The sequence below is a fragment of the Thalia democratica genome, chromosome 5 (assembly GCF_965202585.1).
Source record: "Thalia democratica chromosome 5, ktThaDemo2.hap1.1, whole genome shotgun sequence".
NCBI lineage: Eukaryota > Metazoa > Chordata > Thaliacea > Salpida > Salpidae > Thalia > Thalia democratica.
The window spans coordinates 59509082-59532451 of NC_139169.1; the positions used below are offsets into that span (position 1 = coordinate 59509082).

Here is a 23370-nt window from a genome sequence, read left to right on the forward strand (position 1 = left end):
TTTTATTTCATTAACTAGCAATAGCTTTAAATTAAAAATATTTACGACTTAATAAAGTTGTCTATTTATTTTTTAATAGTTTTAGTCAATTAGTGTAAATAAATAAATTTACTAATTATTTCAGAACTATAAAATTATTTTAACTAAACGTATAGAAAGAACAAAAATTACGAAAATATTATGTTTAAATTAGTAAACTAGTTTTAGATATTATTCAATACTATCAATAATCATTTTAAAAAGTTTGCTTACTCAGTTTTAATAATAATTAAAATTTAAAATATTAACTTTTTTAAAAACATTATTTATTTTTGGTATAAACGAACGTAGAACATAAATACTAAAAGGTACTAATCGATTAGAAAATTTCACATTCAAAAAAAAATTAAGTTATAAAACGAAAATTAACTTTTTAGAACAATTAATTTTAGACACATAATTCTAAAAACTAGTTTAGAAACCTAAGTAAAATTTAATTAAAACTATTTTATGTAACAAAATTGAAAAAGAAAAAACACAATATTTTTGTATAAGTGTTAGGTTTTTAAGAACTAACTAAATATAATTCATTAAAAAAATACTTGATGAATTTTAAAACAAACAAAAGAATGTAATTCAAGAAAATTGTACCTGAAAGCATAAACCTTAAACCAAACACCAAAAAAAAAAAACTTTAAACCTTAATGTCATCATGAAAGCACCTTTGATTATTCTACTTTGTACAATATAATAACTCAAACGTAATCTTAATTATAGCTCATTAAAAAAATTGGCAATAATATTTTTTAATGATACATAAATAGTTTTTAACATTTTCAAATCCAATTAAGTAATTAAAAGCATATGAATTTTGTTACTTAAAAAAAAAGACTAACAATCACAATACAAGTAGATGTATATATGAAATATCATGTATTAATATGAATGTGTAAAAGTAAGTTTCTTAATTTAAATAAGCACTAACTGATATATAAGTCACTATTTTGTAAATAGATAGTTAATCTACCAAAACTAATATCATTAATAAAATTTTAATAAATAGTTCAAAAATTCATTAATGGCTAAATTTCATTAAGAACAAAAACATTAAAATCAAAACTCAGGAATAAAAACTATAAACAATTCATTTTAAAGCAAGTAATAAAATATTGCATTCACAAAGAAAAATCGGGATATTTTATAGTTTTATCTGCCAGGAAAGGTAAAATTTATTGTCAGGATATTATTTTTGTAAAAGTACCAGGAAAAAATGAAGTGTACATCAAACGAAAGTTGAACAATTTAAAGAAAACACAATGATTAATTGAAAGTGCAACAAAAGTACCGAAAAATAAAAACAGTTAGTTCATTAGAAAAATACCGTGTTAATCAAAATGCAGCGTCTCAATATGACTTTGTTTTTTCCACGATTTTTTCAAAATGAAATAATGACAAAATTTTAAAATCAAATTATACGTGGTAATCAACTTAAAATACCAAAAGAAAAAATACGTATAAAAACAAAAAAAGAAAGTTATCTAGTTGATATCTTTCTTATTTCTCTTTTTTGTTAAACATTTATGTTTAAAACTGTAAAAACATTTTTAAATATTTAATTAAAGTATGTTTACCTTATTAATCAAAATATATACTTTAATTAATTATTCCAATACTGGTACATAAAATTTAAATCTTTTCATTAAACTCAGGCAAGGTGTTTTGTAATCAAAAACTTGATTTTTAGCAGGGAACATAAAAATGTTATATAAAACATTTTCACACTTGAATTCCGTACGCGTGCCTCGCGCTACTCCTGACGTAGCCCACTTTGGGGCCTTGCTGCTGCCCCGGTTGCCTGTAGTTACGGTTGCTACCCACCGTTTCCCTCGTGCTCATTTGGTGGCTGCTGCTGGGTGGCGCTGAGGAGTTGCTGTTACAAATTAATTTATTTTAAGAGGTTGAAAAATAAGCAAAACACTTATTATAAACTTTAATTTTTTATAGTAGAAATAGTTTATGTGAAAACAGCGATAATTTAACCGAAATAATTAAAAAAACTGAATGTTTTCAAAAAATGAATCATTTTTACATTTGAAGGCTGCAATGGTTAACGATAAAAGAAAAAAAAAATTAACTACATTTTTTAAAAGGTTTTATAAGAACTTTTTTTAAAGCTAGGGTTTACTACAAAATATGTTTGTTTGTTTTCTTAATGCATTATAATCTTGAACATGGATTTTTTATGTCTTTTTTATAAGTTTTTTAACTTAAGTACAACTTTTTTATTAAGTAAGGTGCCGGTTCTTCTTTTAACCAACATCTACTAATTACTATTTTCTTTTAGATAACTTTATTTCAATACTTTAAAAACGAGTTTAAAAGTCATATATTTTGTTGTATACAAACTGATGAAAATTTGTTTGTGCTTTATAAAGATAACAATGCTTCAGCAGAACAGAATAATATAATCAAAAAAAAAAATTTTTTTATAAACAAATATAAAAAACAAAACTGATTAATAATTATATATTCCTAAATTACTAAAACAAATTTACTTTGATAGTAATTTTAAAAATTAAATCTAGTATAAATAGTTTACAAAGTAATAATAAAATGTCAAATTTATAGTATATGATTATTTTTAACTACTTACAGTTTAGACTAGTTAAACGAATTAAGAGGCATTGAAAACACGGTTCGTAACATCATAACATTTACTTGTCTAAAACACTTTATCTAACACATATTATTTTTACTCAGTTGTTAGTTTGACCAAGAACCATTCTACTTTATATAAATCGCCCCTTTTTCAGAAATTAAAACAATTATCATTACAAACCCCAGCATATCTAGTGCAGTGGTCTTCACGGTAATTGAAATCTGTGCAAACTAAACTGGAAAGAAAACTTGTGCACCCCAAGCTCAAAACTGCCTTCTTTTTGATTTTCATTTCAAATCACAGTATATCTAGTGTAAGTTAGTCGCCTTACCTGTTATTGCCCAAAACTTCAATATCGCCCCTTAAATAGTCATTGCTTACTGAAATCACTCGAAAGAATATTATGGCCCCACTTGGGAAATCTTGGTTTAAACCAAAATATATCGCTTTAATCTCTATAATACATAATTATATTATACTTAAAAAATTTAAGTTCCAACAACCTAAAAAATCATGCAAACTTAAAGCCTTGTCAAAAGCACATTAAGAAATTAATAAACAACAATGACCTGTTATTTTGCTGAAATTTAGGCGGTGCAGCGGGCCCTGTCCTCGGCACGAACCTGTTGAAGGGCTGCAACTCACCAACCGAATCGCCTGTTGCTCCCACAGTGTTCGCTTGCGGCCTCATTCCCATATGTTTGTTCGATCTCATCGCTGCAAAATTTTTAAATTAATACTTAATATTTCAGCTTTTTGTTTTTAACAGTGTAAGGACTACGTTTACGTGTATAATATTAACACATTAAAAAATTTTTAGTAAAATTGATTAAACAGCTAAAAAAAACTTCAATACAACTGTATATGTACTTTCAATTCCCTATGTGAATAATTTAACAATTTTATGAGACTCAAAATTCATAAAGTTTAGTTAATTTTTTGAAACAAAAACTAAACATACTAGAACTAAAAAAAGTAATATTATTTAAAATAAATTGATTAAGTTTTAAACTTGACATTCGGTTTAACAGATAGAAATAAAAAACTAATAAAAAGTAAAGAATATAACATTATTAAAGTATTTTATCAATGTTTAGAAGCAACTTTTGTATGCTTTATTTAGTTAACGTATCTCTGTCAACAAAATATAAATAATTGTACGGAGTCTCAAATTTATGACTTATTATTTTTATCTATCATAGTCTTTTTTTTTTTTAATTTAAATAGCTTTTTGTAAAGTTTTGATACATAATCTTACAGATACTTCGGCTTATAAAAACTATTAGTAATCATTTAATCTATAAAACATATATGTTCTATCGAATTTCTCATAATGATATGCTACAATGGTTGTAAACATAACATAGTAATTAATTATAACTTTCTACATACTATGTATCAAAAACTGACTTTTTAAACTTTTTTTCTACTGAATAAAAAACTAAATATACTTACTAAAGATTAATATATCATATGAAAACATTATTTTTATGCATTTACAGTTTTAATTTAAAGATGTTATAAGTACGCTTAACATTTTTTTATATACTGAAATCAAGTTTTCATTATATTTTAATTCTTAACTTGATTTTAAACAGTAGTAAATTAGGTATTTTAATGTTCAAAATGTTTCTTATAATAAATTTAAAACCCAATGATTTCCAAAAATCCAAGTCAAAATATTGAAGCATAATTTACTTCAACTAATCCAATTATAATGGTAATCAAATATATTTAGGCATCCTTGAATATTTTATTGAAAGTTTAGAAAAACTTGGAATTTGAATATTACAAAAAAATGAGTATTAATATTTAATAAACAAATATTCAAAATAAACTGTATGTACCAAAAGTAATCAAAATTATTATATTATTTAAGCTAGTATAATATAATTATAAATATTTTGAAAAAATATTTTAGTGTTTATGGATTGAGACAAAAAAAGTATAAAAACATCACCCTTAAACACTTAGAATAAATACAACAAAAAAAGTTTGACTTTGTTAAACAAAAAGAAGCTAACATGCTGTGAAAGAAGGCCTTCTGGAGTATCTTCGGCTCGGTCGTCTTTCAAATTGAACTGACTTCCTGAAAATAAAAACTATTTGTAACACTGTATGATAACCAAGTAGAACAAAATATGTTGTAACATACTACAATGATTTTAGTTTACTTTATAAAGTAAGAATATTGATACTAAGTGGTTAGAAATAAAGACTTTTAGTCAAACAAATAATTTACTCGAGAAAATTTAATCGTTTTAGTGTAATGAAAATTTTGAAAACAATAACTATTTAAATCTTATAGCTAGCACATGTTTCAAATTGAACGAAAGCTTAATTTAAAAAATATTGAATTAAGAAAAAGAACATTTTATATACCAAATTTCCATTCAACTTTTATTGGAAAATTATACTTCATTTTATTCATATCTAAAGACTTGAATTATCTTTATAAACTAACAATAAGAAAAAAAATCTTTATGGGCAACAAAGACTACTTAGTTTTCAAAAAGGTATATGTTAAGGTGCTTAGAGATACAGTTTAAGCTTTATATTTTTCATAACTTTTACCGGTTACAGTTTATTTTCGCAGGATGTATTTTTTTTTTTTCATAGTTTATTTCAGTGGTCTTAAAAGTGTGCACCGGTGCACACAAAATACAAAATTTATTTTGGGGTGCATCAATCGTAACTTGAAAAATTATCTTAAATTTTGAAACTTACACTAGATATTCTAGAGTTAATGATGAAAAGCAAAAAAAAAAGGTCTTAGGGGCTTTCTATAGTCGTTTTTTGAGAAATCTTTGGGAAACCCTGCACTATATATTACGGGAAATTTGATACTTATACTAAATATTCGCACATTGGGGTACACAGAATTTTAATTTTGTAATTTAGGGTGCATAGATTTCGATTAGCTTGAAGACCACTGGTTTATATAATAGCTGTATAATTTCTACAAAAAAAACAATTGTTGTCTTTTCTATGGGAAAAACGAGTAAAAAACATTTACTTGTTTTATATTGCACTCTAATAAAATTTATTACTTCAAGACTTGTTTTCTGTATCAGCAAAAGGTTATAATAAAAATAGTATAAAATCATCGTGACATGATTGATCTCTTTTTAGTTGTTTAATGGATCTCAAATATTTATCGTTGAACTTAAATAAAATTTATTTTTTTACCTTTAAATTCTCGTAATGCCGTTTTTAGCTCTAAAAAACAAATATCATATTTATTGATCAGATGTTATACTTTAACTACCAACTATAAACAAAATAAGAAAATTTAAACATTACAAATTAAAGTTTCAAAACTAATATATAAAACTACCTATGATTTCCTTGTCGAGTGAGTTGAATTTCTGTTTTACCGCTGAACCGGAATCTGCAAGTAAACAAATATTTTAGTTTATTATCTTATGTTTACCTTAAAAGTTATTAAGATTTGCCAAACATTCACATGTTCTTTATAAACATTTAATTGTTTTTTTAAACTTTTTGATTTGAATCAAAGTAATTAACAAAATTATAGAAATCAATTAGATAAGGTAAGTCTATAAACACAATTAGAATAAAATTAACTTTTGAGAGCAAAGATAAAACACTATTACAACTAAAAAAAATTTAATATTAATAAATTTTATTATTAAATATCAACCTCGACCCGAGCCTGATGAACTGGTTTCTTTTACCCTGCTGCACGTTGGACTTGAGCCTGAAGAACGCGTGATGCTCAACCGCGCACTTCCACAAATGCTTGCACGCTTTCATCGTGTCGAGTAGGAACACAAAGTTGAACTCTTGAGTTTTCCCCTACATGTTTAAATAACATTTAATCTTTTTTAAATAATTTAGATGGTAAATTAAAGTAATCTTATAATTCTTTTTTTTTTAAATTTTCTATAAAGTAGAACTCTTGCGTTTTTTTTCTGCGAACAAACACAGAAATTAATAGTCGCATTGGTAAGGCCTCAGGGATTTTCGCTCGCTTGACTGCAAGAGTTTGGGATCACCAAAAATTAAGCATTCGCACAAAGGCTAACGTTCCTGTGTATGCAGTACTCTGCTATACGGTAGTTAAACATGGTCGTTGTCTTTCGTGCAGGCATAAGATAATTAACACCTTTCACTTACGATGCTTTCGTCGCATTCTTAGAATTGCATGGCAAGACAAGATCACCAACGAGGAGACGTTCTAGTCTTACCACCATGTACTTTATCCTCAGTCAGCGCAGGTTTTGCTGGCTCGTTCATGTTCTGCGGATGGGTGCTGAGCGAATCCCAAAGTCTGTTGTTTGGCGAGTTGGTCGTTGGCAACCGCAAACGAGATCGTCCAAAATTACGTTTTAAGGACGTATGCAAGGGCGACCTAAAAAGCTTGAAGATAAAAACTGATGAGTTAGAGTTGCCTGCAAATGACCGCGCCAGATGGAGATCTACTGTACACAAAAGACTGAAAGAAAGGGAAAAAGAATACTTTAAGAAACCGAAGAAGGAAAAGAAATGAGAAGCAGAGCGAATTTTACTTGTTTATTTTTATTTGTGTTTTTATTTATTATTAGTTTGTTTTATTTATTTCATCACTGATTTTTTAAATTTAATTTTAATCTCTATGCACAACTACGCATAGCCGATCCCGGTTGATAGCGGGCCTTTTATTGTTTATTAAACACAGTTTGCATGTTTTTTTTTAATCTTATCTTTTGATTTTGCATTTCTATAAGCTTATGCAATTGAAACTATCTATAAACTTTTTTTATTTTCCTATAAGATAGAATTCTGGATTTACAAGTTCCTCAGTATAACAAATTAGTTACTTCCTTTATTACTAGTTTAAAGTATGTTTTTTTTTTTAATTTTCTTCCCAGGGTTGCCACAGATCAAGCTGAAAAAATTTCATGACTTTTCTAAATCTAAACTATTAATTTAAACTTATTCTAAAATACATAATCAAACACTTGAAACTATATAAAGCTTTTAATCTTATTTTTATACAGATTAAAACAACTTATTTTTTTGATGAATACAATTATCTAACTTCCATTACATCACTTGAACCATCTGTTTATTATTGATGTATTTGCAATAAACAGCTCTATCAGCAAAATATTTGTATTTTCCAACTTGTTACAATTCTAGTTTGTATGCATACATAATAATCTTTAATTCTTCTTCTGGATGTGATAGTTTCTCCTTTCATACTATTTTCAAGCAGAGCTTTGTTAATACTAAACCCTCGTTCAACCTCAGCCTGGTCATTATGCAACACAAATAATCGTTGCAACAACTTTCCGAGAGAAGATTTGGCAGGAACTTTCAATGTTTCAAAATAGAATTGGTCCAAACGATCTTCACTTTGCTTGAAGCTCTTGAACTTAATGCATTTATTGGACAACTTACCAAAGTTCTAAATTGTTCAATGCTAGCATCACCTTTAGAGTTGGAGCACATTTTTTACTTTGTTAAGGAGTGCACAATGTTGGCAAAACGCTTAACAAAAATTGTGACTCCTAATTTTTCAAGGCTTTGCAGATTTAGGCATGACATATTTTTTACGAATGTACTTTCAATAGCCATTCTGCTCCGGAGATTTTCAACCGCTTTTATAACAAATGCTCTACATTCTTTGCTGAAATTTAAGACCTTTTGTTCCTCAACTAAGTCTTTTTTCCTCAAATTTGCAAGCAAATTGGCTGCAGCATAATCAAGATCAAGGGCAGGTTTTAGGGAAGCTTGATCATTTAATTCAACCTTGAATGACTGTTTAAGGCTGAGGTTCGTAACTATTACGTCTTTCATAATGATGCACAGCAATTTAATTACGAAGCACGAAATGTCCTCATGCATTAAGGCAACAACAGGCTGGGTACTCTGGTACAATGTCAAAAAAGGCTGCATGAGAGATATCACATAACTAAAGAAATGCAAGAAAACTTTTGTTAACATATGACAGATTCATATGGAAGTGTCCTTGCCATAGATCATCAATACTAAAAGGCAAACAAAAAACTGCTTGTTCAAGTAGGGTAGTTGTTCAATATGTTAAAAGAAAAATTTTGCAGTTTTATAAAGGATATTTTATTATTTTTTTACCAGATGAAGGCATTTGAAAATTAAATAATTTTGTAATTTTCTAGGAAAATTTTGCAATTTTTGTCTGACTTAAACAGATTTTTAATTTATATTTTACCACTTGAAGGCTTTGGAAAATAGGACATTTTGTAAATTTGAACTAGCAAAATCTGACGTTTTTTCAAATTTTGTCAAATTTGCTGACTTTTCCTAACTTTTGTCTTTTTTTTTTATAGTTTTTCCTGACTTTTCCTGATCTTGTGGCAACTCTGCTTGCTTATAAACGTCTGATTCAGATTAAAAAAAGAACAAATACTAGAAAATTTAATTGAAGCATTTTTTACTCAAAAAGGGTTCACACTAATTGAAAAATAAAGTTGACATAAAGTTTTACTTTTAATGCTTGGTAAACTCACATAAACTATATATACAACAATACTAAAATATTAAAAATTGCTTACAATACAAAATTTTTGTTTTTAATTTTAGTAAATAGATTACTAAAACTAACTTTTAAGTTTTATTTGCTGTATATTTCCAGAGTGAACAAAAGTACATTTAAATAAACTGATTTACTTATTTCACTAAATTCATAACATTTAAAAATTATTTTTTAAGTTGTTTTGCTTTATTCAATAGAATGTAAAAAAATAATATTTCAGCTACAATTTTACTTGCATTATATTGGTTATATACTTCAAGTTTGAAGTTTTATAAAACATTTTTAAATGCAGTATTTGCTAAAGCAAATCCTCAAAAATTTAACAATAATTAAAATATAATATAACTATATACTAATTACTTTTAACAAAAAAAAAATCATTTATTTTATAGCACATGTAAAACTATATACCCATTGCTAGATACAAAAAAAACGATCAAAATAAATCAATGGAACATACCTAGTCAAAAACCATTAAAATCAAAAAAATGAAAACCTTAAACTTCAAAAAGTAAACAGACGCAGACACAAGGGGTAAGGAGAAAGCAAAGGGTGTGTTTGTACAGCAATGCGAAATGTTTGCAATTTGCTGGTAACAAACATTTTATTATTACTTGTATTCTACTTCCTGTACAAAACTTAATCCTTTTAGTTCAATTTTAATATTTGAATTTAAGTTAGTAAGTTTTAATTGATCATTTACTATAAATAAAACACATCGTACAAACTAAAATGTTCTAGTTTTTAATTTTAAGAAGTTATAAGCTAAAATAAAGTTATACATTTGTCTAAAAAAATAACTTTCAAGTTTTCAAATATCGCGTTTCTAATAAAACAGTAAAACAAAAAATGATTTCTAAAAAAAGAAAAAAGCCTTGTTAACAAATCTGTATATTTAAAATTAAATTCAAACTCATTTTTAACAAAAAACGAACCTCCTCATTTTCCTGCATGACGGTCAGGTACAACTTTTTCTTTTTGAAGTCCAGCCTCTTGATCAATGACCAGAAAAACAGCCCTATTTTCTGGCTTCCCTCGAACACAAGCACCCCGGTGGGCGTCAGCCCCAAGCTGTACTCGTTCTTGTCCAGTCCCTGATTAGTGATAAATTTATTTCAGAAACAAAAACGTTACTTGTATTGTATATTTATTAATGCAGAATTTCAGTGATTTTAAAACTATTTAAATAAAATACTTACAATTATGTTATTGATGTAGTGTAAAAAATTAAGAAAAATAAATGTAAAATTGTCAGTTTCATGCTTCTTTAGTATATTTATCTCACTTTTTGTAAGTTAAAACACAAAACAGTGTTGGTAAAGTTTAAAAGTAACGATTTAGAGACAACAATTAGAAAGGAAATTTCTATAATTGATTTATATTTTAGTATAAACTAAAACATCATATTAACATAAAGGTGATTATGTAATTATAATTCATACAAAAAACCTGTTAGAGCTTTAATTTATATTACAAGTAGATACTTTTTTATTAGAAATCTATAAATAGTATGATTTTCAAATATAATTTACATCTGGATGCAAAATTTAGTAAATAAAAATTGTTAATCACTTAAAATTTAAATCATGTCTTTTGATTTATGCTTTCAAGACAACTAAGCGAGTTTTATATAATTGAGTATGAAAATATTTAAAATTTCTAAAAAAACCATGATCACCGCCTAGACTTCTAAAAATTTTAACAATTTTAACATATTTTAATGACCTGATTTTGAGTGCATATTTATCTAAAACTGCTAGTAGTTATGAAACAAAACTAGTTTCAGGGTAACTTGATGACTTTATAAGTTTACTAGAGTATTGTAGCTAATAAAACTATTAACATTTTATTTCTAAAAATCTATTGATTAAGTAGCATAGCTGGTTTGCAAGAAATTGTAAAGGAAAAACAGTAACAAAGAAATTGAAAACAACCAAGCGTATAATTAATGAAATATTCCAATAAAAATAATATTTGAACTTGTATTGTATGACTGAAACAACAAAAATATCAATTAACCTTCATATAACTGAATAAAATTAATGAACGAAAATGAAAACAAGCACAAATTAAAGTTCAACAGGAAAACAAAAGTAATTAGTATTCAAGTAGAAGGTAGTTTACTTTAACATAACGCACTTTTTTGCTTGGAGAATATTTTCACAGTATTTAATTTGTTACTAAACCCTTATTAGGTACACAATATTTTCAGTGTGTTTACAGCGCTTAATACTTTTTTATTGAAAAATTTAAAAAGCTTACTTAATAGCAGAAGAAGCACATGTCAAAGTGAGACAGACTTGCTTAAAAGATGTAGATAAACATTTTTAACACTTTGTAATACTCAACATTGATAAGAACAACTGTTAGAAAACAAGCTATCTTTATAAATTACAATTAATTTAAAAAAAGTACTTTTTAGTTTGGGTGTTTTTTCTAAAAGGTTGTGGTAATAAAGTAAAATTTTGTTTTCTATATACTCGATTATAAAAACTTCTTTGACGGTAAGTCTCAAAACTGCTATTTTTAGCATCAGACTTGATAACTTCAACTTAACGAAAATGCACGAATGCAGCTAATGGTAGACACTGAAATACAATAGACAATATTTACTGATGCGTGACAGTCATGCACTGTTTTGCTTAAGAAAATAAAAACACACAAAAGAATTCAAACTTAAAACACGTTGGCAATTCACATGATTTCACAGTGATTAAATATCGATTTGAGAAAAAAATAAGCAGAACAAATTAAATCAAAGAATTATTTTCAAAAAGTTGTCGAGGAAGACCAAAATGTAAAATTAACTTTTTTGAATACATCACAAAAAAAAAATGGAACAAATTGTTTATTTTTGTTGGGCATCTGGTGCATAGTAAAGGTGTATAAACGAGAAAGTTTGAAAATTTTAAGCCAAATTATCTACACTGTTCTCACGCGCGCAGACGTTAAAATTGCCTAAAGCATTATTTCTTTGTAATCTTTTTTTCAATCGAATTGAGCTTAGCTTAGCGAATCTTTTAAATTTTAACTTAAATAAATGCAAATTTTGGAAAAAAAACAATACATTAGCGACTTTTTGTTAGAAAGAATATGCAAAAAATTCAAGAAATTTAAGAATAGAGAGGCGCAAAACGAAAGTTTTGATTTTTTGTTTACTCAATGGTTTCGCAGTGAATAGCAGATATAATACGCCCATTTGGTTGAACGGTGAATGCTGAAGATTTGAAAAAAATAAAATACTACAATATACCTATACCTATAAACATGTTTTTGTTTATTTACTTAAAAGTTAATGGTAAGTTTACTTTATATAGTATCACGGTACAAAACTGTAAAATTAAGAAAAAAAGTTTATTTTTGCTTTAAACAATTACTGAATATCATTAGGAATAAACCTTACTTAAAGGAAATTATAAATACAAAAAAGCCTAAATTTCAATTATTAGAAACCTATAAGTATTATCATTTTACTAAAATTATTGGATATGAGATTAAACTCAGTAAACCTGTTTAAACTTAAAGTGGTTAGTTTTTTGGTAATCATAAAACTTAAAGTAGAAATAACATACATTCCCTACTGAGTTTGTTAATTTTTTTTGAGAAAGTATAGAATAATAAACTAATAAAACTTAAACTATTATCATTATAACACTTTACTAATAAAGTAAAAAGAAAATAAAACATTTATTAATTAACCTATTTAGTAATAAACTAAAAGTAATTTTATAATAATATCTTGTATAAAACTATTAAGTCAACAATGATATATTAGGAGGAGTATAAAAGTTTTTTAGTACATTTAAAGATTATTTTATATTTTTATTTTAATCAAGACGTTTTTTTCTTCTAAAACGACTTGCTGAGATTAAAATAACATAATATATTTAATGAAGATATTCTTTATTAATAATAGCCTTTTTGTCTTTGTAACGTTTGAAATTTTAAAACAAAACTGTAATTTATAATCTATTAAAAAAAAAACGAGTATACTAAACTTGAACTTTAAACTAAAAGACATGTATATTCTTAATACAGTGTTATTTATTTTAAATAACGTTAGATTGCTTTGGATTATGACCTTAAATATATATTATATTTTAAATATTGTTTTTTTTACTGTTTTTTTTTTGCCAACATACCTGCACTATGTGCATGTCGACTCCATACATTTCAAGCCACTTCAAAATATTCAAATAGTTCAATTCAGCATCTGCTGGCGATTGTCCTCTGTCATGTTTACAAAAGTTTAAAACTTTATTAAATAGTATACCAATTACAACTTATTAATAAAATTACTTTATTAGTTGTGAGTTTTAGTACAACTTTAAGTTTTTGATCGGTAGAAAAAAAAAGAAAACTTTTATGATTTTATGTCCATACATTTTTAACTCAAAATAACTTTGACTATAAATAACAATACAGTCACTTATACCAAATCATTTGTGCATTTTTAAATTCAGAATACTTTTTTGAAGTATACATAAAAACATTATTAAATGCAGTTGAAATATTAGTACCTGCAAGCTTTGTACGCCTCGATTGCGGCCAATTCAAACGCCTCAGATTGATCTGGAACGAACCTGAACTCAGATATCAGGTAGGGATTGTGCACCTCCTCGTCGTAATCTCCCAGCTCGGCTGTATGACGTAACAATAAAAAGTGTTAAAAACAAACAGGGGAAGTTCAAATGATGCACGTTCTAGATATATTTTTTGTTTAGAATTTTTTTATTTATCTAACTTTAGCTTTAGACAAAGATAACTACAAAAGAGTTCAAAAACAAAGAAAAGCAACATTTATACTATGCACGTTTGATAATTTTGAGGAAACTTCTTAATACTTAATTTAGCCGTAACTAAAGTTAAAACAATCAAATTACATTGCAAGGCAAAAGCTGCCAGCTTGACTCCAACTTCGAAGTTGCAAGGAATCTTTCCGGTCATCACGTCTTGTTTGAGTTGCAAGAAAAACTGATACCTGAATCAAAAAAATTCTCAACTTAGTTTCAGTTACAAAGCCTAACTTATTCCATTATGGCAAATTTTTATAACAAAATTTCAATTATATAGTATATGTTGGTTTAAATAATAAAGTAAAATGTAAAAGTTTGTGCTTAGCAGCTTAAAAATTGTGAGCTTTTTTGATTATTTTACAAAAAAAAAGTGAGATTAAAACACATTTGAGATCAAAAAAGAAACAAGAATTATATTAATTATTCATTTGTGCTAAATATTAAACATCAACGGTTTTATAGAGTTATACAATTTTAAAAACAGCTATACGAAAATACGTTTGAGACATACAATTTATAAACACTTTAATTTTTATAAATTTTATTTTTCTAAAATTTGTTGTATAAAATTATAGTTGACATATTTTATTAATATTAGCAACTAAATTCATAAACTTTTACAAGTAGATATAAATTTCCAATTAACTTAATTAAACAAAAGTTACATTTTCTCTTGTATAGAGCATCAAGTTAAATTTATAAGTTACTTTTCATAATTAAAAACTAATCTAATTTTTGATATTTAAGCTTTTTTGTTAAAAGTTTTTCCTATAAAAGTTTCAAGGAAATACAGGTAAGGTTTTTTTTTACAAAATTAGGTAATTTTGAGAAATAAATGTGAGAACCCTAAGGTTTTAATTTACTGTAATTAGCTTAATGACAGCTAAAAGCTTATTATATTAACTCTATATTAAAATAATACGTAGTTTATTTAAAGCAAAAAAGTCAGATATATTAACATTTATATTTATTATTACATGCAATAATAACATGGTAGCTTTTTATAAATTAATGAATAAAGTCATAACTAAAAGTATTCTAGAAAAAAAAATTAAAAAGCTAAACATTTTTATTAGTAATACTTTTTAAATTTTTTATTTTATAGGCTATAATAGGTGAAAAAACTTTGCTTTTGACTCAATTTAATTTTTTTTTATATTATAAGATAGCAAAGAAGAGATAAAGAATTTTATTTACTAAACTAAATTTCAGACTACTGTGATGAAATCTAAATAAAGTAATACTCAACCTTTTTATACAATAGTACTGTAGTTAAACTGACACTAAAATTAATTTTTTATTAAGTGTTTGAAACATTGATCCTCGTATGTACTATTCATAAGTTTAAGTTTTTAACAACAATTAACTTTAGATAAAGCAAATAAAATGTCAGCGTAAAACAGGTTAAGAAAACACTGCTTCAACTTTCAAGCAAAATAGTAAATAAGTAATCAATTCACCTCGTCAATTCTTCTTGCAGCAGGTTGGGTTCAGAAGAATAAAACTTTACACGAAAATGAAACGTAAAAGGCGGACCGATTTTCACTTGTTTGTAAATCTTCTTGGTTTTATCAAGCCAGTGTGGCACCTATCAAAACAGTAATAATAATATTTTATATTTTTGTTCTGGAGGAGTAGGTATAAAATAAAATGGTAGTTGTAGAAAATTTTAATTGTAAATAAATTATTAAAGGTGTTGGTTTTCTCATTTACTTGTACAGTTTAATTTATATTTTGATATTAATTAAATTATTTAGAAGTAAATTTTTCAAATAGTTAAAAATTACTTTAAACCTTATAATGATAAAAAAAAAGTTATGATTAATTAAACTATTTATCTATCTGTTTACTAACATTTTAGTGCTAAAACTTTTAAACAAAACTATTTTTTTAATTTACTAAATATTTTCCAGGCGTTTATTTAAGTGTTATTATTTTTTAACTAGACTAAAAAGCATAGTAATGATAAAAGAGAACATGAATACTAACAACAAACAAATATATTAACAAAAACGTTATATAGTTAGAAACTATTTTTTAAGCCACAAAGCTAAATTGAAACATGATTTGTTAATTGTCATAAATTGGTCTTAAAAAATATTCTAAATAAAGTACTACTAACTTGATTGTTATCCATGTATTGTAGACCAAAATAATCCACTTCAACAAGGTCTAAATGATAAGATATTTGGCTGTACAGTTCCTCTCCATAGGCTTTTTTCTAAAAAAAATATTTTCGTTATTGAGTTTTAGATTTCATCAAAAACATAGTGTTTATTTTTAACAATGTAAAATAACCATAAATTCATAAACATTTATGCTCAAATTTAATACATGTTAATTTTCGAGATTGAAGTACTTAAAAATAAAATGGAAAATACAATACATGACTATAATTGCAAAAATTTTATATTTTTTGATTTTTTACTATAAATCTAAATTATAGTTGGAAAGACAAAGATAAACTTTGTAAATGACAACATGCTAGTTTACAACATTGTAAGTTTTAAAAAAGCAATAGTTTAAAATTGTAACTTTTAAACTAAATAGAAAATTACACAGGGTTGCCAAATGTTTTTGGCAAATTTTCTCTAGGTCTTCAAAACTTCTTCCCGGTTTTTGAAGTTATACATTTTAGGGTTTATTTTTAGCTTCAAGTTGTTAAGTTTAAGGTAAAATACTATTTAACATAATAAAATGACATTGAAAAGATATCTTAAAGCTTCTTTAATAGTGTCTTTTAATAAAAAATTTTTTGATAATGACAAGTTTTTTTTTAATTATACAATAATTTTTTGTGTCAAATCGAAATTTCACTACTTCAAATGTAAAAGTTGTTTAAATTCCAGCGTTTTCCACGTTTTTTAGCCTAAACTGTCAAATTACAGGTTTTTCCAAGATTCAAGGTGTTTTGGCAACCCTGATTACATTGAAAATAATTACTATTCTGTGTAATCATACTTTGGTTAAGAAAATAAGGAATTAAACCACTTTTCATACTTCTAGTATTTACAAAAAATATTATGTACTTGTTGTTTTTTTAACTTTTTTAAAATTCAAAGTATTTTTTGAGATGCAACCAATCAAAGTTTGAGAGTTTGTAGGTTTCATATGTATGACTTAAAAAATTTAGAAAAATCATTTCTTCCAGCAATTTTTGAGCAACTGTTTTAAACTTTTTCAGTCTAATCTTTATAATCTTTCAAACTTTCTGATCTGAGAATTTAAAGGTCTTAAGTTTTTTTTTTGAAAATTGACAAAGGTAGTTGACTTTTTAAAACTCTGAAAACTAAATGTCTTAAAAAAATGTTTAAAAATAATTGTAAATACTGCAAGTTTAAGGTTTTTTAGCCAAAATAGGAGATATTACACTCCTATAACTTTCAAACTATTGCAGCTCTCAATGACTTTTTTACTTTTTAGTGTAACTTGAAAACTAAAAAAATCAAAAAGAACGAGTCAGTTAACTATCAAAGATGATAAACTAACGTCAACATCAACTGAAACGTCCGTTCCATCAAGCAACACTACGCGCGACACAATCACGTGCTTCCCTTTCTTTCCTTTTCTTTCTGGTATGTGAATTCCAGACTCTGCCACATTGCTTTTGGTTTTTACTTGATTCTTTGGTCTTCTTCCCCTTCGTGAAAACGTCCGCCTTAATATTCTCAGCATACTTTGTTTTAATGCTATAGAAAAACAAATAAGAACTGTTAAAAATAAAACATTTTAAACTACATTTATAATCTATAACTGATTTAAAATTTTAGTGTGTTTGGTATAAATTTTTGAAATCAATCACAACTTTGCAAACTGTATGTAACGCAGTATTGTTTTTAATTGAGTTAAAATTTTTATTCTAGTTGGTTGCAAAAAATAATGCAGATAAAAAACATTTTAGTTTAAAACTTTTTGATAGTATTTTAACCATTAGTACCTGGTAAAAAAAATTAAAGTAATAGTATTAAAAAGTAATTTATGTTTTAACATATAAATGTTAATATAAATTTGAAATTTGTAGTGACTTTAATTTATAAACTCTTGTTTATAGATAAAAGTTGTGAAGTTTTAGAGAAGAAAGTAAAACAATTAGTCATAACAACTTACAGAGTTGTCACTTAACAACTCTAAATAGGTCCTTAGTGACCTAAAACTGACTTGAGTCATAGTTTTTTTTTCAATTTCTTTTAAAAAACATAAAATCAATAAAATATAGTTTTATAACAAATTAGTTATAAAATAACAAAAATTGAAACCTAACTAACTTAATATTATTCAAAATCCATGAAAAAACTGGCCTGATATTTTTAGAAATCTTTAAAATATCAAATTTGTTATTAGTTGTTTATGTACTACTGTCATGTTGATTTTATTATATAGTCTGTTTTACTTGATAACAGAAAGCTATGTTTCTACAATAATCCATTGACCATAATTGTGAGCCTTCTTACTTTTTTTTTATAATTAACTAAAATTCTAACTTATGTGTTTTTAAATTAACAAATGTTAGAACTTTATGTTAAAAAACTCATATATTTGGTTTTTTTAATATAGGCTACTAACAATTGACTTCAAATAAATCAATTAAGGGCATGGGGGGGGGGGGGGGGTAAACACCCTTTTTTGGTTTTTTATCTTATTTTATATAGTTTTTACTAAGCTACAAGATGCTTTTTACAGATTTTAAAAATTCAAAATTATTTTTGAGATATAGCCGGTCAAAGTTGGAGGCAACAATAGGAACCTTATGGGAGGCGCAAACTAAAACGGCAAATAACTAGAAATCACTAAAAATCTATCTCCTCCTACGTTTTTTGAGATAACTACCTCAAATTTTCAGGAAATGTTCCTTGCAATACTTAGAAAATTCTGTTGGAACAGAATTTAAAAAAATTAAAAAATAAAAATTTTATAACAAAAAAACTAAAAAATAATTGTTTTTTTTGTTTATTTTTTATATAAAATTTTATTTTTTAATTTTTAAAAAATTCCTTCCGACAGAATTTTCTAAATATATCAAGGAACATTTCCTTAAAATTTGAGGTAGTTATCTCAAAAAACTTAAGAGAAGATAGATTTTTAGTGAAATAGTCTATTTTTGCCGATTAGTTTGCGCCTCCCATTAGGTTCCTATTGTCGCCTCTGACTTTGACCGGCTATATCTCAAAAATTATTTTGAATTTTTAAAATCTGTAAAAAGCATATTGTAGCTTACTAAAAACTATATAAAATAAGATAAAAAACCAAAAAAGGGTGTTTACCCCCCTATGCCCTTAAAGTATAAAGAACTGAAAATTTTCAGATAGTGATAGTCTTTTAAATTTCAAATCATACTAATACATAAAATATTTGTTTATTCTGTTATGTTCTTCTTTGTGTATTATTGAATTAAAAACATTACTTTTGAATAGCACATTTACTCTGAAGTCTCCTTTTTTGGAACCTGATGCTAAAATAAAAAATATGCAGCTGTTTTTACTATTGTTGGAACTCACAGATAATTGAAAGTGTTGATGAAGAAATTGCTTATTAGGAGTTGAAAGACAAAAACCTCCTACATCTAAGGGTAATAAGATAAAGTTTAATGATTCAAAGTATTTGTTTTTGTGTTAATCTATTAATTTTAAATTAAATTATGCTTTTTTTTAAATAGTTAGATCTTTTTGTGTTATTTTTTCTTTTTGTCTCTTTATTATGTGTCTTTCAGTTTAACTTGCCCAGGTTTTAACGCGTGTGTCCATAGCATTGACAAAAACATGCAATAATATTATGATACATAAAATACTTAGAAAAAAACTGGTATAATTGCTGTTTCTTATCTAATGTAAACTTTATTATTTCACACGTTAAATTTTTAAGAAAAGCCAGCTTTACCAGATTTTTTTAATGATTTTTGCTCAAAATACCTGATCAAATTGCCACCCCAGGGTTGTCAAAGTTTTAAAAAAATTGTAAGATTTTATGAACTTCTTCCAGGTTTTTAAACGTACAAGTGTTTTTGTTCATTTTTAGTATAAAATTAAAGATAAAAAACTGTCTTAAATAGAAAAAAAAAATTGATAAGATACTGTAATCAGAGTGGCTACAGGTTTTTTAGAATTTCTTCCAAGTTTTTGAAAGCATATGTTTTTGGGTCTATTTAAAGTTAAGTTTAAGGTAAAAAACTGTGATGATTGATATAACAATATTGAAAAGATACTGTTAAGGTGTTATATATCAAAAAAATTGATAATAATTAAAATATTTTGTCTATATAATAGATATTTTATGTCAAATAAAAAGCTTACTACTTAACATGAAAGAATTGTTTAAAACTCCAGGTTTTTTAGTGATTTTTGTTCAAAATTACAGGTTTTTTAAAGCCTAAATTTTTAAATTCTAGCTTATTCCAGGTTAAGTGGCAACCTTGTGTAATACTACTTTAAATGTGTTTTATTAGTAAAAAAAATTTAATTGATACAAAAAAATTATGTATATGATAGCTTTTTTGTTTGTAATCAAAACTGCAACATATTACATGTAAAAATTCTGTAAAATTTCAGGTTTTTGAAGGTATTATTTTAAAAATTATCAGATTCCAGGGTTCAAGGTTTATTTGCAACACTGTCACCCTGATAATAATTTCAAAAGTATTAGTTTATAATTTAAAAAGTAACCAATTGTGTAAAGTAATCAAACACTAAAAGGTAAATATCAAATAGTTTTAAACTTAATACATAAATGAGAATCTTAACAAAATAAGTTTAAGGGCATAGGGGGATAATCACTTTTCAATTTAGTCTTATTTTATTGAGTTTTAAGTAAGCTACAAGTTGCTTTATTAAGATTTTTAAAACTCAAAATAATTTTGAGATATAACAGGTGATAGTAAGAGGCAACAATAGGTTCCTTATGGGAGCCACAAACTAAAACAACAAAAAAAGACTATTTCACTAAAAGTCTATCTTCTTGTACATCTTTTGAGATAAATAACTCAAACTTTCAGGAAATGTTCATTGTGATATTTAGAAAGTTCTGTCATAACAAAATTGAAAAAAAGTTCAAAAATACAGGTTTTTTTTTTTATTTCTAATTATTTTCTGTTTTAGTTTGTGCCTCCAATAAGGAACCTATTGTAGTCTCCAACTTTGACCTGCAATATCTCAAAAATTCTTTAAGTTTTACAAATCTGTAAAACACAACTTGTAACTTACTTATAACTCAACAAAATATGACTAAATTGTGAAAAAGGTGATTTCCTCCCCTATGCCCTTAATAGAATTTACATTTGTATATTTAGCTGAATACTTACGTTCTTATATTTACATTTTCAGTGTTTGAGCGCAAATTAATTTTAATTTAGCCTGATACTTTTCAAAATAAGGGAAATTCCCTTTGAAAGTAATTTTGGGTATTGGGGGTCTTAATTAGTAAATTAACAAAACAAAAATATTCACAAGCACTACTTTTAAAGAAAATAAAAATGATTCTTAATTAAATGATTGATTTATATCTAGGTAAGCTTTTTTGTTAATTTGATTAGTCTTTTTTAGTTGGTCTAGTTCAAATTGACCACAACAACCAAAATAGATAGTACTATAGTACGCTTCTTAGCATTAGTTTAATTGAAATTGAATTTTTTAAGATGCTTTAAGTTGAAGTCGTCACTAATATGGTCTGCTTTATAAATTACACTCATTAAAGTTTTAATTATACCAAAAGCATGATCTGCCATTATTGGCACCAAGAGATCATTGCTCTGATACTTGCTTAAATCCTGCAATGTAACTAAAAAACAAAACTTAAGTTAAACTGTAACAAAAGGTCCTCAATTGCAATTGCAATAACTTTAAAGTTATTGACTTGCGGCTGTTTACTTGGGACGCGTGTCTTCCAATGTTTAACCATGAATAATACACTTGGACATATTTCAATTTCCCGATCAGCAACTTGCTGGCTTTCAATCCAAAGATAAGGACAAAACATTAATGGAAATTTGGTTGTTCTAGTTTGTGCAATATAACAACTTCTGTGTGATGGGGCATGAAAAAATGAATGCAAATTTTTCAACAGTTCTTTAATCTACAATTTTGTTTTGGTGCAACCAAATTGGAAGGCTCCATGAAAATAGGCTACAACTGCCAATACTTATGAAAGTATTAATGTTTAAACTGCATTTTTTTATGAATTATTATCATTATGATTTATATAATCTACTCAAAACAAAATAATAAAGATTCTTAAAAAAATTTTAGAGATTAAACAAAAGGTTTTAATCAAAAGGATTAATACTGACTGATTTTGCCTTTAATAAATAATTTTTTATTTAGGAATAAATTTTTACCTTAATAAAATTTACTTACGAAAAATACAAACTATTCTCAATTTTATTTTTAATCAGAAGCTTTTAGAATTTGAAATGACATAAACTGACATTCTGAAATTTTCAAGCAAAAAAATTAAAAATAACTTATGTTTTGTAATTTTTCTCAAAAAAACTGATTTAGCCTGATTTGAGTGATTTAGCATTATGGGAACAAACACTGCATTTTTAACTGATGTGCCACATATTCTATTTACATTACATTGTTTTAATACTTTTAAATTAAAGTCTAACAAGTTGTCTCAAGAGGAAGACAAAGTTTCTAATCAAACAAACTGTTATTGATGCTAAATTGATATGTAAAGATTATAAGTAATAAATAATTTGTATTTTTGTGTATGTTTGATGGCCATAGCTTTTAATTTTGCTGCTTTCAACTCAGGCAGTTTCCAAAGCCCTCATTAAGACCTCTACACCATCAGGCCACACCTTTACTGTTGCAATGGGTGAGTTTGAGACTAATGTTCTTTTATCAAAAAAAACACTCTAATATTATCTAAATTAAAACTTCAAAGTTTTTAGCAATAAGAAAAAAAATTACATATTCTATTCATTAAAAATGTTAGAACCTTATTCTATTACTATAAGATAAAGACAAGTTTAAAAGATAAAAACAGATTTTTTAACTAATTTTGTTTCTAAATTTATAGTTTTTTAGTTAATCCACTATTTGAGTAGAATATTTATTAGCATTTAAAACTTTATTTCTTTGATTAGTCTGTCTGACCATGAAATTTGTAAACTTAACTTCTTCAAACAGGCTACTATTAGAGAGTTGGTTGTATGTAATCTATAAAATGTATATGCTGAAGATGTAGAGTTTTTAAGACTTAAGGGTATAAAAATTAAATGAATGAGTAAAAGGAAAGCAAAGTAAAGAAATGTACTAGATAGCCTTATACACCTAAGTACTTGCAAGACCATCTGAGTTTTGTTCAGTAATCAAATTGTTGTAAATTTTTTACAAATGTTCGGCCAGCTCCAATAACGAATAGCTTATAAAACGATGAATTCTTAAACTTAGTTTTATTTGAATAAAAAGAATAAAAAACTA

General features: G+C 25.9%; 1 protein-coding gene across 1 annotated transcript; it reads right to left on the reverse strand.

Annotated features, from left to right (window-relative positions):
• Window positions 1-316: 316 nt before the first annotated feature.
• LOC145837158 (band 4.1-like protein 5) lies at window positions 317-17660 on the reverse strand. Its single transcript, XM_082944926.1, has 12 exons — window positions 17444-17660; window positions 16077-16175; window positions 15415-15542; window positions 14042-14139; window positions 13679-13799; window positions 13301-13388; window positions 10094-10252; window positions 6303-6457; window positions 5976-6029; window positions 4663-4727; window positions 3208-3355; window positions 317-1909 (listed from the first exon to the last, which is right to left on the reverse strand). The coding sequence occupies exons 1-12, from the start codon at window positions 17627-17629 to the stop codon at window positions 1756-1758; spliced, it is 1455 nt and encodes a 484-aa protein (XP_082801052.1). The 5' UTR covers window positions 17630-17660; the 3' UTR covers window positions 317-1755.
• Window positions 17661-23370: the final 5710 nt, after the last annotated feature.

Coding starts and splice junctions, on each gene's coding strand:
- LOC145837158 (XM_082944926.1), bottom strand. CDS start 17,629: ATGCTGAGAATATTAAGGCGGACGTTTTCACGAAGGGGAAGAAGACCA. Junction 13,800..14,041: donor GGCAGCTTTTGCCTTGCAAT/GTAATTTGATTG, acceptor TACGTCATACAG/CCGAGCTGGGAGATTACGAC. Junction 3,356..4,662: donor AAGGCCTTCTTTCACAGCAT/GTTAGCTTCTTT, acceptor AAAATTTTGCAG/CGATGAGATCGAACAAACAT.